Source organism: Gobius niger (assembly GCF_951799975.1).
Source record: "Gobius niger genome assembly, chromosome: 3".
Taxonomy (NCBI): domain Eukaryota; kingdom Metazoa; phylum Chordata; class Actinopteri; order Gobiiformes; family Gobiidae; genus Gobius; species Gobius niger.
In genome coordinates, this window is record NC_136854.1 from 31656379 (window position 1) to 31676578 (window position 20200).

At 43.7% G+C, this 20200-nt stretch overlaps 1 protein-coding gene across 1 annotated transcript in view; it reads left to right on the forward strand.

The window, feature by feature from the left end:
- The window catches only part of LOC306960751 (slit homolog 1 protein-like), a 78371-nt gene extending 64211 nt beyond the window's left edge, over window positions 1-14160 (forward strand). Inside the window, exons 30-38 of the mRNA XM_079553247.1 lie at window positions 3005-3098; window positions 4762-4899; window positions 5047-5275; window positions 7021-7151; window positions 7292-7446; window positions 8771-8982; window positions 9077-9201; window positions 10554-10762; window positions 13637-14160. Of these exons, the coding sequence (XP_079409373.1) occupies window positions 3005-3098; window positions 4762-4899; window positions 5047-5275; window positions 7021-7151; window positions 7292-7446; window positions 8771-8982; window positions 9077-9201; window positions 10554-10762; window positions 13637-13902 (1559 nt within the window). The 3' untranslated portion in view covers window positions 13903-14160. The remainder of the gene's footprint in view (window positions 1-3004; window positions 3099-4761; window positions 4900-5046; window positions 5276-7020; window positions 7152-7291; window positions 7447-8770; window positions 8983-9076; window positions 9202-10553; window positions 10763-13636) is intronic.
- Window positions 14161-20200: the final 6040 nt, after the last annotated feature.

Genomic DNA, 20200 nt, shown 5'->3' on the forward strand with positions numbered 1-20200 from the left:
ACTGAGCTCCTCACCCGATCTCGAAGGGTGCGCCCAGCCACCCTGCGAAGGAAACTCATTTCGGCCGCTTGTATTCGCGATCTTGTCCTTTCGGTCATGACCCAAATCTCATGACCATAGGTGAGGGTGGGAACGTAGATCGATCGGTAAATCGAGAGCTTGGCCCCCGGACTCAGCTCCCTCTTCACCACGACAGATCGATACAGCGACCTCACTGCTGACGCCGCACCGATCCGTCTATCGATCTCACGCTCCATCCGTCCCTCACTCGTGAACAAGACCCCGAGATACTTGAACTCCTCCACTTGAGGTAAGGACTCCCCACCGACCTGTAGAGGGGAAGCCACCTTTTTCTGGTGGAGAACCATGGCCTCAGATTTTGGAGGTGCTGATCCTCATCCCGGCCGCTACACACTCGGCTGCAAACCGCCCCAGAGCAGCTGAAGGTCCTGGTTCGTTGAAGCCAACAGAACAACATGATCCGCAAACAGCAGAGATGAGATCCTGAGGCTCCCAAACCGGACACCCTCCGGCCCCTGGCTGCGCCTAGAAATTCTGTCCATAAAAGTAATGAACAGAACCTGTGACAAAGGACAGCCCTGGCGGAAACCAACACGCACCGGGAACAGGTCTGACTTACTGCCGGCAATGCGAACCAAGCTCCTGCTGCGGTCATACAGGGAACGGACAGCCCTTAGCAGAGGGCCCCGGACCCCATACTCCCAAACCCCCCCCCCCACAGGGCACCACGAGGGACGCGGTCGAACGCTTTCTCCAGATCCACAAAACACATGTGGACTGGTTGGGCGAACTCCCACGAACCCTCGAGCATCCGATGAAGGGTATAGAGCTGGTCCAGTGTGCCACGACCAGGACGAAAACCGCATTGTTCCTCCTGGATCCAAGGTTCAACTATCGGCCGGATCCTCCTCTCCAGCACCCTGGAGTAGACCTTACCGGGGAGGCTGAGGAGGGTGATTCCTCTGTAATTGGAACACACCCTCCGATCCCTCTTTTTAAAGAGAGGGACCACCACCCCGGTCTGCCAATCCAGGGGCGCTGTCCCCGACCGCCACGCGATGTTGCAGAGACGTGTCAGCCAAGACAGTCCTACAACATCCAGAGACTTAAGGTACTCAGGACGAATCTCATCCACCCCCGGAGCCTTGCCACCGAGGAGCTTTCTCACCACCTCGGTGACTTCAGCTTGGGTGATGGACGAGCCCACCTCCAAGTCCCCAGCTTCTGCTTCCTCATTGGAAAACATGACGACGGGATTGAGGAGGTCCTCGAAGTACTCCTTCCACCGCCCGATGACATCCCCAGTCGAGGTCAGCAGCTCCCCACCCGCACTGTAAACAGTGTTGGTGAAGCACCGCTTCCCCCTCCTGAGGCGCCGGATGGTTTGCCAGATTCTCTTCGAGGCCGACCGATAGTCTTCCTCCATGGCTTCTCCGAACTCCTCCCAGACCCGAGTTTTAGCTTCCGCGACCGCCACAGCTGCAGCACGTTTTGCCTGCCGGTACCTCTCAGCTGCCTCAGGAGTCCCACAAGCCAACAAGGCCAGGTAGGACTCCTTCTTCAGCTTGACGGCATCCCTTACTTCCAGCCGCCACCACCGGGTTCGGGGATTGCCACCAGAGACCTTACGGCCACAACTACGAGCAGCCGCATCGACAATGGAGGAGGAGAACAGGGTCCACTTGGACTCCATGTCCCCAGCCTCCCTCGGAATCTGGGTGAAGCTCTTCCGGAGGTGGGAGTTGAAGACCCCACTGACAGAGGGATCTGCCAGACGTTCCCAGCAGACCCTCACAACACGCTTGGGCCTGCCAGGTCTGACCGGCCTCCTCCCCTGCCAGCGGATCCAGCTCACCACCAGGTGGTGATCGGTTGACAGCTCCGCCCCTTTCTTTACCCGAGTGTCCGAGACACGCGGCCGGAGATCTGACGACACAACTACAAAGTCGATCATCGACCTCCTGCCTAGGGTGTCCTGGTGCCACGTGCACTTATGGACACCCTTGTGCTCGAACATGGTGTTCGTTATGGACAAACTGCGACTAGCACAGAAGTCCAATAACAGAACACCACTCGGGTTCAGATCGGGGAGGTCGTTCTTCCCAATCACTCCCACCCAGGTCTCACTGTCGTTACCCACGTGGGCGTTGAAGTCCCCCAGCAGAACAATGGAGTCCCCGGGTGGAGCACTATCTAGTACCCCTCCCAGGGACTCCAAGAAGGCCGGGTACTCTGCACCGATGTTGGGCCCGTAGGCCGAGACAACGGTGAGAGACCTGTCCCCGACCCGGAGGCGTAGGGACGCGACCTTCTCGTCCACCGGGATGAACTCCAACACGTGACGGCTGAGCTGGGGGGATATGAGCAAACCCACCCCAGCCCGCCGCCTCTCCCCGTGGGCAACTCCAGAAAAATGGAGAGTCCAGCCTCTCTCCAGGAGTTGGGATCCGGAACCCAAGCTGTGCGTGGAGGTGAGCCCGACTATATCTAGCCGGTATCTCTCAACCTCCCGCACAAGCTCAGGCTCCTTCCCCCCCAGCGAAGTGACGTTCCATGTCCCGAACGCCAGAAGCTGTGCATGTGGACCAGGTCGTCGAGGCACCCGCCTCTGACTGCCACCCAGTCCTCTTAGCACCAGACCCCTATGGATCCCTCTGCGGGTGGTGGGTCCACAGGAGGGCGGGCCCACGTTGTCCCTTCGGGCTGTGCCCGGCCGGGCCCCGTGGGCAGAGGCCCGGCCACCAGACGCTCGCGTTCGGGCCCCAACCCCAGGTCTGGCTCCAGGGTGGGGTCTTTTGAACTGCTCTTCGTCTGACCCGTCACCTCGGACCTGTTTGCCATGGGAGACCCTACCAGGGGCATAAAGCCCCAGACAACATAGCTCCTCGGATCATTCCGGCACTCAAACAACCCCACCACGTTAAGGTAGCAGTTCACGGGGTTGTCTCTATTATAATTCCCCATTTTTGTTTCTCTTGGTCAGGCCTGTTGTGTGAAGAGGAGGAGGATGTTTGTGCTCCGGGCAGAAACCCATGTCTGCACCAGTCCACCTGCCTCAGTGCCCCCACTGGACCAAGGTACAACACTCACCAACAAGTGAACAAAAGATTATTAAAAGCATCTCTTCTTACAACTATTTCACATATAAACTAGATACATAGGCTATCTATTGAAAGCGTCTGGTTCTCAAGCCTTTCATACCAAGTAAAATAAAATAGTCGACCTTTCAAGTACCACCAGGCTTCCATCAAAATTAAACTAGAAAAACACCAAACTTAAATCCATTACTAAAGCATAAATGAAATGATCTGAAACTAATGAAGTGTAAAATTGGGGAAGACCTTGATTGTGACCTGGAGAGGCCAAGTACCACCAGTGGTCCCACGTACCACAGCTTGAGAACCACTGTTGTATGCTACAATTACAGTTTCTTTTTACTTTCTTTCTGAGCAGTACATTAGTTTGTCGGGGTGGGAACCTCTGGGTACCTCACGGTTCGATATGATACACAATATATGGCTCACAATAATGATAACCTTGCGATATGTCGAGACTGAGATAATCGATATATTGCACTGAAATAATAACCTACGATAACGATTTGTTTTCATGTGCATTGTTCCTTTTTTGCTTAAATAGACAAGAGAATAAATGATCCTGGATTTACACTCTGACAAAGGGCCTGTCAACCACTGTCCTGTTTTAAAAGGAATAAATCAACCACAATTTGATCTTATTATAATCATCAATAAAGTTTTTCTATTCTATTCTATTCTATAAACACTATCATAAGTAGTAGTAGTAATGTAATCAGTAATATATTTGTGTGACAGTGTTTAGTTGAAGAGCTCTGAATTGTTGTGCTGCCCTCTACAGTTCTGACTGAAATCTTAATCAGTACTAGCCTCTATTGTCTAAAAGCAGTCGAGCACTGCAGCCTCATTAATATGCGTGACGTTGGTCATTAATATGCACAATGTCATCAAAAGCATCAATATCGGAATAAAAAGTACCAGTATCGTATCGCCTCGCAACATACCGTGATTTATCGTAAATCTATATATTGTCACACCCTATTACTGTATCATGTTTTTACACTTTTGAAGTCAGTTTGAATGTCTAATTTGTTAAAAAAAAAAAGTTTATTTGTGATCTAAACTGTGGGTTTCCAAAGTGGGGGTCGGAACCACCCGGGGCAGGAGTGTAGTTTTTATTGTAAAACCCCATATAATTCATGAAATCGGGTCATATAGCAAAACAAACATGTTCTAAACTGATTGTAAAGGTTTTAAATATGGGAACCCTAAGTAACCATATAGTTTTATGCGTCACACACTGCTCAAATCTATTGTTTGCCTGTTAAAGCAACATCATGCTGCTTTTTAGAGAATCAATGAGTCCAACTATAAAGAAGAGAGTTGTATAGAGAAGACGGATGTCAAGCACAAGAAGTTTATTTACCAGTGTGGCCTCGAATAGCGAGCTAAGATTTCCAGTAAGGCTTGCATTGATCAACCTGGCCGGGGCACGATGATAAGTGCGCAGCATAGGCCGAGGAAAGTGGGTGAGTGTTTTTGAACGCCGTCAATCCAGAAGGAATGTTATCTGTGGGAGGCGATGTCCTTGGATGTCTGTGCAGGGGCAAGGAAATTCTCAAGCACGGCTGAATAGTGCATTGTAGGTGTGTTTGTACCCGGTTGGCCTTGTATTAGCCTCGTATACTGTATTATTGCATTGCAGGTGCGTGTGTCTGCCTGGCTGGGTGGGTCCGGACTGTGGCATTGATTTTGATGAGTGTCTGAATCATCGCTGTCAAAACGGAGCCCAGTGCATCGACAAACTGGACGGGTACAGCTGCCTCTGTCCGAAAGGATACAGGTGCTTCTTCATAATAATCGTGACTGACATTTACAATTGTGACAACATTGAAAGTCTAAATATTACAAAGTAAAATGTGATAGTCATGCAAGCATCAAGAGCTTCTTTACTGTTCTTTTTTCCCCTCTATCTCACCCTCTTTCACAGTGGAGATAGGTGTGAAGTGCGGCCCTCCGTCCCCTCCCCGTGTGGGACCGTCCTGTGTCAGAATGGGGCGGAGTGCGTGCAGCTCAGTGGCGCCCCCCAGTGCCAGTGTCCCGCCGGGTTTGAGGGTGCCAGCTGTGAGAGGCTGGTCAGTGTGAACTTCATCGATCGGGACTCGTACGTCCAGCTGCCCGAGGTGACCAACTGGAGCCAGGCCAACATCACTCTGCAGGTCAGACTCGCTCATTACTCATGCTTCATGACGAGGAGGTCCCAGGTTCAGTTCTCAGGGTGTTTTACGCATCAACTAGAGCTGGGCAAACCCTGCAACTTTCTGGCAACTTTCTACGTCTCTTGAATATATTTTAGGAGAGCGCTGTGTAGTTTGCCTCCATCAAATTCAGCACATGTTTGGCTTTTTATGGCTTAAAGTGATTTTAGTTGAGTTTAATTGTTATCACATTTAATAGATTTTGTATAATTGGCTACATAGGCCTGCAATTTGACGCAATATCAGCAATGTTAAAGGGACTAGATGCACGTTAGCCATTTTATACTCACGACTGCCACCTCAGGTCATATGTGTAACTGCACCTTCTATATTAAGCTCGGTCATGACGGCACTTCGGACCCGAATTAACACCTTTTTGAGTGACAGTGCAGGATTTTAGGGGCAGTTGTGGTGAACAGGTCTGGGCTCATTCTACTCATTAGGACATTGTTGAAACATATAGGGAGAGGAAACCACTTAATTTTAAATCATTACATTTTTCTAAAATACCTCCCTTTGCTCATCTCAGCAACTAACTAGAATCCCCTGTGCCAATCAGTTTGACCAATGAGACACAAACTGGGGTCAATCATGTGCACAGTGAACATGGAGGGGCTTTCAGGTCCAACAAGTAGAGGAGAAGGCTGAGTGCTTCTTTGACATTTCTGTCCCTTTCCCTCCTCGTTTTGCAAACTTATAGGTGCTATACCTGATTTTACTTCTAGAAATGCAATGCAAATTATTTTATCCTCCTTTAATATATTGCAAAAATGTTTGTGGGGAAAACAGTGCACATCAAATTATAAAACATTTGTATCAATTTCATGAACTTTCAGGCTATTTTTCTTGCATTTTTGGGAACGTGACCCTGAAAAGTGACCCTGCCAGATGTGAAATTTGCCTATAAACTACATATAAATATATAAATGCTACAAAGATCTTAGGAAAGTTACGAATGAGTTTGGAACACAACTAACTTTTCATTTAGTGGCATTCCCTTTCATTGTTGGCAATCAAAAAATCAGATATAGGGCCTTTAAGGGCCTGCCTCATCGGCGCAGTCAGTCGTGGCAGTCTCCGCAGCGTCTCTGCAACTCAGCTTGATTGTTTGCATACAAAAGGCCCGTCTCACCAGCCTGGAGACTAGTTGGATGCTTGAGTTGCCGCTGGTCACGGTGATGTCTCCGAGACGTCCCCTTGAGATGAGGCGAGTCTCCAGGTAGTCTTGGTGAAAATGAACACATTTCATCTGAGGCTCCGCATGGTCTCCCAGAGGTCTCAAGCAGTTGTGGCAACGTTGCGAACACTATTTGTTGTCCTCAAGCTGTGAGACATTTCTGTGACGTCCCTGCAATGTCTCAGAGACCTGTTGAATACCCAAAGAGACGTATGGAGTCTCTTTAAGATCTCCTTGGTATAATAATGACTTTAAAAAGTGTACATTTTATTTTTGGCCACCAACCTAAAACATGCCAATCCTCCCCGTGGTCTTTCGTCAGACCTGGACATCGGTTAAATGCCATAATCCTAAACAGTCATCCATTTTGTTGTTTAATTTATTTTGGGAACTGTGTACAACTTATGTAATATTCCATAATCTTATATATCTTTCTGTTTCTGCCTTTCTATTAAATAATCAAAAAGCAAATGGAAAACATTATATTGCGTACATTGCTGTCTCCTGATTGCAAACTGTCCTGGTGCAGGTTTCCACAGCAGAAGATAACGGCATATTACTGTATAACGGAGATGAGGAACCGATCGCTGTGGAGCTTCATCAGGGCCGCGTCCGAGTGACCTATGACCCCGGCAACCAGCCCGCCAGCGCCATCTACAGGTGACTTTACACTCGCTCATCTCCTCAGCTCTAGAAAGGTAGCCTCATCGCAGTTGTTCCAAACCTGTTCATATCTGTGCACTTCAGTCTAATTTACCTACGGCTACCGACAAAGACAGGTAACGTTTGTGTTTGTGCAGCGCAGAGACGGTGAACGACGGCCGCTTCCACACGGTCGAGCTGCTGACCTTTAACCACATGTTGAACCTGTCTGTGGACGGAGGAGAGCCCCAGAGTCTGGACAGTCAGGGCCGCGCTCAGAGCACCGGGGCCGAGGCGCCGCTATATGTGGGAGGTGAGGTCAGGAACAGAGGGTGGACCGTGTTGGAATGTGCAGAGAAAGAAAACAGTGTGAAACAGATCTGCCGAGTGGCTATTTCCAAGGTCTTTGTTCACTCCTACATAATGCTGGCGAGTCACATTTAGGATTTGTTTTCTTTGTATTTTGAATTGAATGCAAACATTTAGGGAAAACGTTCATATAGTTACACAAATGTCTTTGATGAACAAGTTTCTCTCTGCCATTTTGTTTTGTTAAAGTTACTCACAGAATAAGAAAGGTTGGAGACTTCTGGAATAAACACCGATACCTGAACGATACCTATACTAAAATCCTTGTCATCTAGAACCAAAAAACAGAACAACAATGTTTATCTATTCTATAAAAAGACCATTTCTTCTACATTTGTATCATTTGCATTTGCAGATGGAAATTAGCATATTCGCTATAATCTGGCATATTTACACTTACAGATGTTCATTAATATGCACTGTTCCTATTCAATAAATAAACACATTTATTTGAGGTGAAACAACCAAGTAACTTTCTTTAATGCTGTCCCTGGACCAACAGCACTGAAACTCGGCCTCTAAAGTTGTATATTTTAATCCGGCCCCTGCTCTGTAGAGCATAAATTCCAGAGTATGTCCAAAAAAAAAGTCTCTCGCCCATTCCTGTGCGGAGTTATGATTTTTTAAAGAATAACCAGAATGCTCATTCTAGCCATTCTAGCTCAGGATATGAACAACACATTATGTAGCCACGTGGTAAATGGACAGTCTGCCCCAGGGCGACTATGGCTTCAATAACAGCTTACCTCAACACTCCACCACTGAGTGTGGAGTGAATGAATAATGACTACTATGTAGCACTTTAAGGAACTTGTGACACAGGCTTGTAAAGTGCAATACAAGTGTAAGCTGTTGTTATTAATGAAGCTAAAGTTAAGTTGGGGCTTTGACCAAATCACAGCTTATTATTATTCATTTATTGGAAAAATTGTCTCTATTAAATGCGGCCCGCGACCTGCCGTGGGAGCTGAATTCCGGCCCACGACCCAAAATGAGTTTGACACCCCTGGTTTTACAGTACTCAGCCCCATTTGCAATACTTATTGTTTTGTATTATTTTATATAACTGTCCCTTGAGCCTGATCTAGATCTAGGATTAACTGCAACCACGTGCGATATTTTAAGACCAGAAGTTGATATCTTCAGTTTTGAAAAGTGCATTGTGAGATTTGTTGCGGTATCGCTCTGTTGCAACTGTATTGTTATGAAAATGTCAGTATTACTAAATTCGTTACCCAAATGCTCACCCTCTGTGTCTCATATCGAAGGGATGCCTGAGGAGGTGGTGCCGCCGTCCCTGTCTCTCTCCATCGTCCCCCTGAACACCTCCAGTTTCCACGGCTGCATCAGGAACCTTTACATAAACCACGAGCTGCAGGACTTCGCCCAGACCCCCAGGAAGGCGGGGGTCGTCCCGGGCTGCGAGGCCTGTGCCAAAGTGCCCTGCATTAACGGAGTCTGCCAGCCCAACTCTGCTCAGGTAAAAAAATAATGAAATGGAGAATAAAAGCAGTAGAAAAAAATGTCATTTGAACAGTTGAATCTATCTATAAATTGTTCCTGTTTCCCCCCAGGGCCCTGAGTGCATGTGTCACCAGGGTTGGAGCGGCGAGCAATGTGATCGGCCAATCACAGCGAGCCTCATAGGAAGTGATGTCGTCACCAGGGCAACAGAGCCCAACCCATGTGAAAACAGCAAGTGAGTGCAATTACTGATTTGGAAAATGTATGTTTTCTATGGGCGTGGTGTACATTTGTTTGGCAGGACAATCCACTCGTCCTGGAGAGAATGTGGAAGTGTGGCTTTGTGTCACCTCTCGTGTCTGGCTTGGTTTTTACGGGTGCTCCGGTTGCCCCGTCAACCCAAAACATGCCAGAAAGAGTAAAAATCTATAAGCTAGTCCTTAACAAGCCTGGCTTAAGATCTGAAGATGGGTCCTGGGAGGTTGACACCGTAGCATTGAAGTGTACCTTAAAGCTAAAAAGATAAATGAAAAATGAAATGAAAGCTGTGGTAATACATTTAATTTAGTTTCCTTGAGTTTATTTGAGCAACTACATTTACCTTATTTACACATTAAACAGTAATATATGCTCAAGAGGAGTAGGCTGAATTTATTTTGTTGTTGTGAGTAAGTTTCTCTTGCCACCATAGAGCTACATTGTAAACGTAGCATTTGAAAGAAGAAAAACAAACTGCGTGATGGCAGTCTCCTCTAACAGAGCATATGTGCAGCCGGAGCAACAACAAGCCTCCTCAGTGCTCCAGGGCCTGTCAATCAAATCCAAAACCCACACGGTTTCATGAACTCTCACCTATCCCAGAGTTATCGAAGGGGGAATATCTAGCTATATACACTCTAACATTCTTTTAAACAAGGCTTCAAAGTTGTTTCTGACATGTGTAAAGTCCTCATTGGTTTCCACATTGCACTGACTTTTTTTAAATGCACGCATAGCCACTAGGTGGTGGTATTGCAGCGGTTTGTGCTAGACCAGGGGGGTCAAACACGTTTGGGTCAGGACGACATTCAGCTTCCACGGTGGGTCACGGGCCGCATATATTGTAAAAGACTGTGGCCTCATAAATAACAACTTACACTAATTGTGCTTCATCAGCCTGTGTCACATGTTTCTCAAAGTGCTACATGAAGTCATTATTCATTCACTCCACATTCGATGGCAGTAAGTTACTATTGTAGCCACAGCTGTCCTGGGTCAGACTGACCATTTACAACATGGATATAATATGCTGTTTATATCCTAGTATCTTATTATGCCAGTGCCCTCTGCTGGACATGTGTGGAATTCGTTCCTTTTTTTAATTTAAGGTGCCCCCTCGTGGCTGGAGTGAGCAAAATGGTTATTTCATTAAAAATCAATAACTCTGCACAAGAATGGGCTCGAGACTTTTTTCTTTGACATGCTCAGGAATTTATGCTCATCAAAGGGCCACATTAAATCATCTCACGAGTGTGAGTGCAGTAGCTTAGAGATTTTAATCAACCTCCGACTTTCACAATTTTAACATTTTTATTTCCTTGACCACAGGTGCATGAGGGGGCGCTGTGTGGCGCTGGACTCTCAGATGTACCGCTGCGAGTGCGAGGGGGGCTTTCATGGCGTACTGTGTAACCAGAAGGGGGCACCGGCTCCCCTGTGCCAGGGCCTGCCGTGTGTAAATGGAGTGTGCGAGCAGACGGAGCGCGGTGAGAGCTGCACCTGCGCCCAGGGCTTCACCGGACAGAGCTGCGACATTGGTGAGAACAGAGCCCCCCACAGGCTGTCCTCCAGGAGTACAGCACCCACAGCAGCATTATTATACAGACTTTATACTTGCGTTAATGTGGCTTTAATGTGGATGTACGAATATACCCTGTAGCGTTTGTGTGTGTCTGTGAACGGTTCCTTAATATAAATGCTGTGAGATAGAAACATACCTCATAGATTTTTCAGCAATAAGTTTATTGTTTTAAGGGAAATTATGCAAAATGACTCATATGAGCTTTTAATGATGTTCCCTGGACAAAAACATATTGGAAGTAGCACTTACTCAATTCAAGCAGTTTGGCGTAATCTTGTTCACTTCAGTTATTTCTTCTTCTATGGCTGAAGCGCTCAGATCTGCATTTTTATTGGTGCCATCAATTTGCTAGCATGATGTTAGCTGCAAGTTTGTGTCACTATGTCATTCCCATTATTCCCTGCAGAGGACACTCTTTTACCAGCCTTTTCAGCAAAACACAATAGTTTTACTTTAAAACAGACTTGAACACATTATTCTGGGGGATCTCAGCATTGATACCATACAATTATAATTTGAAATAATGTCTCTGTAAGAATAATTACACAAAAACAATTAAAGGATCTGTATCATGCTATTTTAGCCATTCCAAAGTTAAGTATAGGCATGTATATGATGTATTGTACCTCTAAACATCCATCAGAGACAGTCACAGAAAAACACCATTTTGGTGATTGTCGCCGAATCCCGGAGAAAAAAACAACATCTGACGGGAGTGGCCTCTTCTTTAGGAAGGTTGAATCATAGACTGTATATACTCCTGTCCACGTAGCCAAACGCGCTTCTTTTTCTCCGTGACATTATCGTAGGTAAGAATAAAGAACAGGTGTCCAGAGTAGGTAACGAGCTCCATCTTCACAGCTGCAGCGCAAACATGACTGATCTGTTCAGACGCTCAGGGGATGTGTTTGTTTTGGCCACAGCTGACCTGGAAGCACCTCGGGCACATCCTTTTTTTTTTTTTCTTTTTTTTTTTCCTTTTCATTTATTTATTTATTTCTTACAACAGAAATAATGAAAAGGGTGGTTCACAAATTAAAATCCGTCCGTAAGCATAGAATTAAGACATTACATTACAGACGTCGAGCACTTCCGTTCCGCTGTTACGACACAACTGAACACTCAGTCGTTCAGGAGGAGAGGGAGGAGCAGCTGCTCAGAGAGCAGGATTCAGTAGGATTACTGAGAGCTGCGTGAATGAAGCCACAAACCACTCTGGGGTGTTTTTGATGAGGAAATAGCATAACAACATGGCTAAAAGCTCCAAAAAGTCGATTTTGCATGATATAGGACAGGGGTGCCCAAAGTGGGGCCCGCGGGCCAAATTTGGCCCGCCAACACAATTGTGTTGGCCCGCCAGAGAGTGACCTACCTTTGCGCTGTGTGTGGTTAATACTAGCTCTCTTTCATTCATTCTCAATGGTAAATATGGATACAGTACACTTTTTGACCACCAGCGTCAAATTGGGGGCGCTGTTTCACTCCTTTCACAAAGTTAAGGAAACATTGTTGTGGTGTCTTGGTGTTTATCAATTACAGAGCGTTGTAGCATCAACTTTCACAGTTTTCCAACTTGTATTGCAAAGGTTGTTACATCAACATCAGTATATGTTAAAAACTGACTTATATAAGAATTGATGCTGAACTGACACTTTCAAAATAATCTAATGTGGCATTTTCTTTGAGTGAACAAATTAGGTAAAGTTACTGTAGGTGCTGTAGATACAGGTGTTTTTTTTTTTTGGCACTAAATTGCTACAGTTTGTTTTAACTCCCACCTGAACCAAGCACATTTTCTCCAGTTTGGCTTTGCCCCAGTCCAAAACCTTCTGGAAAAAAACTGAAAATAGCAACAAAACTGAGATGAAAATAATGATGGAAATGTGACAAAAAAGTGAGAAAACATTGATGAAAAAGTAGCAAAAATGTCACAAAAATTTCACAAGAAATAGACAAAAATTTGACGAAAAAATTTGACAAAAAATTTCGAAAATGTGACAAAAAAATTACAAAATTCTATAAAAAAAAATTGATGCCAAAATGACAAAAAAATGACAAAAAATACAACAATGTGACAAAAAATGACAATAATGTGATAAAAAAATGGATGAATAAAATCACAAAAATGTGACAAAATGTGACAAAAAAATGACAAAAATGTGATAAAAAATTGACAAAAGCATGTTTTTTTGCATAGATAGAATCAAATGCAAATGTAGGCTATTGAAAAAATAAAAGGTAAATAAAATAAAGTAACATTACAATTTGCAGTATGTGTTTTTCGTGCTTGACATTGTCATGTTTGGCCCGCGACTCATAGGCACTTTTTCATTTGGCCCTCGGAGACGAAAAGTTTGGGCACCCCTGATTTACAGTATAGTTAGCCTGCTTCAGCTCGGTGAGATGAACACAGTTTATGCACAGAATGGCTCAGAATCGATCCAGTTTTGGCTTATTGGGCTTTAAAAATGTGGAGGATTTTTTACCCAGGAAGTACAGGTTGAAGCGTTGAAACTGTTGAAGAAGGTAGAGACAAATTAAACAGAATTACCTGAGGATTACTCAAAACTGTGTGAATGTAGTGAAATACTAGGTTAATGCTCAAAAAGTCTCAATTATTCATGATATGCACTTTAGTCCCGCTCTTTAAATCGTTTATTCCCTTGCAATAAATGGATATGAACAGACATCACCAAGACTTTGTTTTCGAATGTGTGCCAAGCATATTTGCCCTGATCAGTGAGACTTTGCACCGACACAAGCTGGTATTTTCTGTTGCCGAGCGCACAGTGGAGTTACGGGCTGTTTTTGAAATGCGTTTTGTGTCCAGAGTCTCCGTGTCGGGGTGAACCGGTGCGGGACTTCCACAGACTGCAGAGGGGAGGCCTGCGCTGCCAGACCACCAAGCCCTTCTCGTGGGTGGACTGTAGGGGGCGCTGTCAGGCCGGGGCGGAGCTGAGCCTCAACAACACATCGTTCTGCTGCTCGCCGCTCAGGGTCCGCAGACGGAAGCTCACGTTCGAGTGCGAGGACGGGACGACGGTGACTCAGGACGTGGAGAAACCGGTGGAGTGCGGCTGCAGAGAGTGTCTGTAGAGTCCTGAACAAAGTCTCCTAAACCTGGGGGCGATAGTGTGGGTTGAGGAGGGCCAGACACAAGTGGCTAACGCTAACTGTTCTCATGTACATGGCATTAAAGGGGCAGTGTGTTGATTTTAGCCGTAACTTTTTACAGTCTGTGGGTAGACATGAACAGACAGAAATAGGTTGTTCTCAGCTCATTTGGAAACAGTATTCTCCATCATATAAGAAAGGCAAGCCACAGTCGTCGTCATAGTAATAATTAGGATGTTTCTAAAACAAAGTGGACATGGCTTTTGGGAACTCTGGCCTTCATGTACCTTTAAAACATTTGTATGGAAAGCATTTGTACAGAAAGTAGTTTGTGAATTATCGGAAATTTCAGACTTTATTATTGCCAATGGAGCAAGAATGATTTATCTTTATCTATCTAAGCGAATTAATGGTTGTTCCATTGGCAGACTTATTTCACGACAGTCCGAACCTACTCTAAATCAGCATTAAAGTGACAGTCTGTTTGTTTCCAAAGTGAGGAGACAAATGTTTTAAAGCTATATGAAGGCGAAAGTTGTGTTTTTAAGAGAGGTGAGAGCCAAAACTGCTATCGGTTCAGTATTGGATATACTATATACTGTATTTGTAGCAGATACCTGACAAATGTTTTTCAGTATCGGCTCTGATCCTAGTTACTATATACTTACAGAATGTTTCCTCAAATTTCAGACCCAGGCGGCCAATTATGCACAATCTATTACATTTTTAAAACATTGAAACTTACAGACTATCACTTTAATTGCCTTATTTCAAGCACATTTCAAGCCATTTAGCTAAGATAAGGTGGCATTGTTTCAGAATAGTGATGGTTTACAGGCTTTAAAAATGTTGAGGACGCTTCCGGATTCTATCTATTGCACATTGAAAACCAGGAAAAGCAAATCAGAGCCAATCTGTAGTAGGAGAAACGACTAAAGTGAACTGGATGAATCAAAACTGCAAACATGAAGCAAAAGACTCCTCCAGACCAGGTGTTTCTGAAGAGGAAACTTGTCTGAGAGCTGAACCTGTGACCACGTTATATCCGTTTACACACTGCTCCTTTGAAACCTAGTCTCAGTACCTCACTGTTTTAAGTATTATGAGTTGGTCGCTTGTGGCTGGATCTCTCTAAACCCCATTTTAGAGCCGGATGTGAAGAGGACCGTTCCGACATCACGGTCCGTAAATGTAATGTACTAGTCTAACACACTGGGACAACTTACCTTGACATATTTCCTCATTCTGTCTCAAAACACACAATTTCTTCCACATGGACGTCACTCCTCATTTTACGTTGAATAACAAACCGGTTATAAATCCTGTCAGTCCGCAGAGCGTGAAATCTTGATTGCTGCTCAAAGAAAAAAACACTTATAGAAATGTTATTCTTCACTGCATGGCGAGAAAAAAGCTCCGCACCTGGTTCTGGGGAAACTGAAGTTGGTCCATTATGCGGCTTAAGAATCATTTTCTTTTGTGAATTACTGTATTTTCCGGAGTATAAGTCGCACCTGCCTTGGCAACTACCTGAGCATGGGGGCGTAACTGCTCCGTTGACAAGCATCTCCCGGCAAAACGTTGTTCATTTGCAAACTCTTTCCTCCGGCTTTGACCTTTCAGCTTTTAGCCTGCGATCAGCTTTTTTGTTTTCTTCATTTCGCCAGTCTCTTACAAGTTTCTCGCTCACTCCACACTTTTTCTGCTGCTCTATTGCCTTTTTTTTTTTTACATTTTCAGTGGTGCAGGAGTTGTAGATACTGGTACACAAGCCTAGAGCGTCCTTTAGCGGCTGTCAGTGTGAAAATAACAAACATGTGAAATGACATACTGTATTTTGAAGTATAAGTCGCACCCCCAGCTAAACTGTGTGACTTATAGTCCGGAAAATACGGTATCTACTTTTAACAAATCAAGTCTGTTGGTTAAAGACTATTTGTCAAACTACGCTTTATAGATACTTACCTTTCCAGATTTTGGTCTTTTTTTTCTTACTGTGACAAGTGTTTGCCAAGGGATGAAAGGGTTGACTGTTCAAATGTTACTTGAATGCTTGTTTTTGTGCTTTGGCAAGATGACAAACCCCCAATCTCTAATGCAGTCACAGTGTGTTGCAGAAGTAAAGGCATTTGGCATTAAAAAAAAAAAAAAACGGTGTGGAAACTCATAAAGAAACAAGGGAGCAAGCAAAAGTTTAAAACCAAATAAATTTCACATCTTTTGGGTAGTTCACAACTTTCATTTTCATCAGGGATCGCCTCAATTGGTCATGCTTTAATAACAAGGTGAAAGGAAATAAAGGGATAAAAAATAGTCGCATTAAAGCAAGTAATCTGATTTTGAACCTGATTTTGATGTGGACTATTTCCCCGACCCAAATGTGAACTCACGGAGGCCAGCGGACAATAAACAGAGCGGACAAAAACAGGAAATTGCACCGCCTTGCTGCCTTTTCATTACTCAAAATTATGTCACCAAAAGGCTAGAAAAACGACCTTTTCAACCTGATCTGAACCGCACCACCTTTGAAGCACTCACTTCTATTTGTGCTGCAGCCCTCACTCCTCGTGTGTCTCCACTGCTACTCCTTTTCTTCTTATTGAATCCAGTGAAAATACGGACAACTTTATCACCTCATTTTAGTCTCCATTTTACAGAGTTACATGCAATTTAACCGGTTACGTTGGGATCTTGTTTTTTACATTGCTCTATGTATAGCTGTTATGTCAGGGTCTTTTAACGGGACAATTAAAGTAAGCATTAAAGTTGTTCAAATAATCATGCGGAAATTAATTAAGGCCTTTAATGTCTTCTGACCTCTTAACCCACACCTGAACCAAGTACATTTTCTCCAGTTCAGCTTTACCCAAAGCTAAAAACTTCTTCTAAGAAATCATCAAAATGGTGACATTTTGCAACCAAAAGGGATAAAAAAAGAGACGAAAACGTCAAAAAAAAAGTTAGCTTTCAAATGAAGCATTACACTGGCCAAGCTCTCCAGTCGAGAAGCTTTTAGATTTGGATGAGGCCGAGCTGGAGAAAATGTGCCCTGTTAAAGTGGGGGGTAAGTGGTTTAAAAGCATCAAATTTATACATTGAAATCATCTTGGGGCCCCAGACTCTGTGCTCCTGACCCCCACTTTCTAAAACACAATCAATGGCAATTTTGGCTCAGAACCTGATTCCTTTGTTTGATGGAATGTTTGTGACAAGAAATTAGATAGGAAGAGAGAAGGATAGACGTTTTTGCATTTAGAGCATTAAAAACATAATCGATATGCAATACGGCTGTGCAACATATCGCAAAAAACAAATTATTGCGATATTTTACAAAACCATTTCAACACGATATGTTTTAATTAAAAACAAATTGTAAGTAACAAGACTTACAAGACTTAAGACTATAAATTCAGTGCATTTTTTGGCTGCATTTGCCAAACACTGTGTCAATCTCAGTCCGATAAAGACTTTAGTGATGTTGCGATATATTGTGGCTTCATGCGATATTGCATGTATTTTGGCATAAGAAAGAGCTACATTCGACTTGCTGCTGCTCCATAAACCCTGACTCCCGCAAACTGCGGGATCACTTTGATTGGAGTTGGCAATGTGGGTGAAGTGTTTTGCCTTGAGGCACAATGGCGATATAGGCTCAATATAGACTCTCATTTGTGTTTATACCATGGTCTGGGTGAATATCTGATATTCTGATTGGCTGGAAGATGTCCATTAAAAAGTGATTATGTACAAATCACATTCTATATCACTCCACTGCAGGTGTTTCCATAGTAACGATAAACAACTGAGCTGGAACTACTTTCAGGTAAAACTGATTAGAAAGTGAAATAACTCAACAGAACTCAACAAAAAAATATGCAAACAGGCCCCAATGAACAGTTTCAGTTGGCGGGACCATGGTGTAAGCGGGACAATGCACTCCGAGGTGTTATTTCTGATAATGGACACCTCGTCGTGCATTATCCCTTACATAACGTCCATTTCATAATTTTTTGTCCAAAAACGAGATGCTTCTTTTTAAAAACAAGCATGCTTAATCGACCATAACCATTTTAAGATTATTCAATCAGTCTCAATGATATTTTGGCATAATCTGTCTGACAAAAAGGTAAATTATTATTGATAAAACGCTAAAAACCTGAAAATGCTCCCCCACAGCGGCGTATGAAGCGCGTGTTGATGTAATGCGTCTAATGACGATCTGAGCGAGTGACATCTGCAGCGTCCCTTTAAACAAGCCGCGGTCCCCAAATGGACGGGGGACTTCCTGGAGGGGGGGTCAGAGGGCAAAGGTCTCGAGGTCGCCGGGTTTACGTTAAAAACAAGTCCCCATTCAGTTCTCGTCCCGCTCACTGCCTTTGGGACTGAGAGATCAGGGCTGAGTTTTGGTTGAGTTTTCGTCTTTTTTCTGTTAATCAAAATGTGTCATTGTTAAATTTCCCAAAAGATCAACTGCAGATCGAGGAGGCATCATTTTTTTCGATTTAATGTTAGCTACAGTGCTTTATTTTTCATGAATTTATTGTTTTGACGATGAAACAGATGCAGGATTTTAGTTATTAGCAAAAAGAAAACATTCTCAATTTAACTTAATAATGTGTTTGGTCGTTTGGAAGGATTTTCATCATTTTCTTTAAGATTCCCTAAAGATTTTGAATTGTGTTTTTCTGTGCAAGTATTTTCTTTCCAAAATAATAACATGTATTGGAAAAGCAGTTTGAAATGAAAGTCTGAATGTTTAAAAAGCGAGCTCTATACTGATGTTCATGATGTATTTTCTGTTCATTTCAAGTGTTTATTTGGATTTGTACCATGAAAGAACAAAGCACACACTGACATAAGAGCGCCCGTGACCTATTTACGGTCCTCCTTCTGTTTTCGTGCGACTGCGCCGACGTCCGAGTCCTTCAACGCCTCTCACCCCGTTAGCTCTTCACGTCTCCATTTACCAAGACCGTTTTTCGTCTTTGAAAACGACTGCTGCTCGATATTAACCTCTGAAACCACTAATGTAGCGTCTAAACGAGCTAACAAAAGTGTAATATATTCTCGTTTTATAAAAAGCTTTAGAAATGTCCTTATTTTAATTTTAAATGATGTTGAACCATGTCGTGTTGATTTGCCAAATATCTTGTGCATTTGATCCATTTGCCGAGGAAAAACTGGACATTTCAGTTTTTTTTGTTAAGATTTTAGTCCTAAATGTCATTGTTTTTTCTATTTATTGAAATAAAAGCTGTCAATGGTGCAACGGCTCGGTCTTTTAATGACACAGTCCTGACTCTTTCCTGGTTTGTTTCGGTTTTTTGTCACGGCTCTTCCCTGATGGCTCGGGCATATTCCAAGATGGCGATGCCAGAGTCCAGATCTTAACCTCTTACCCCTCGCCTTAACAAGCACATTTTCTCCAGTTTGGCTTTACCTAAATCTAAAAGCTTCATGACCGGAGTTTGACGCCTATAGGTCAGAGTAACGCCTCATTTAAAAACTAAGACCCACAAACCTGATCGCAACTTTTTTGTCGCCGAGTTTATGTCACATTTTTTGAAGCGCATACTCGTCTCTCTTTTGTCTTTTTTTTCTTTTTTCGTTTTGTTTTTGTTGATTTTTTTGTATTGTGTTTTTCCGGCACATTTTAGTCTCTCTTTTGTCGCTTCCTGGTTGCTTTCCTGTCACTATTTTGTCATGTTTGTGTCACATTTTCTTCCTGTTTGCGTCACTTTTTTGTCACTTTCTAGTCGTGTTTTTGCTGCTTTTTTTCGGTCACTTTTTTGTTAGATTTTCATCCTCGTTTTTGTCACTATTTTTAGATTTGGGTAAAGCCAAAATGAAGAAAATGTGCTCGGTTCAGGCAGGGATTAAGACGTTGACCCCATCGAGAATCTTTGGGAGGTGCTGGAGAGAGCTTTAAGCAGTGGTCACATTCTCCCATCATCAATACAAGATCTTGGTGAAAAATAAATGCGACATCACCAAAACTGTATATTCCGCACAAAGTGTGAATAACTCAATATCGACAAAGAAAGTCAGATAGAACCTTGTGGGGGACGAATTGTTAGCAAAAATGTCTTTAAAATGATGAATGCATTACTTGAGTGTGTAGTGATCAAATTTATACCAAAATGCAGGACATTATTACAAAATAGTTTTATTACACAATGAAGTGATTTTTTATTTTTTTTTACAATTTGAATTTTTAGTTCAAAATGCTGCTCTCCTGGTTCTTTGACTGTCTAGTGAGCAGCATTGGGTAAGTTACTAA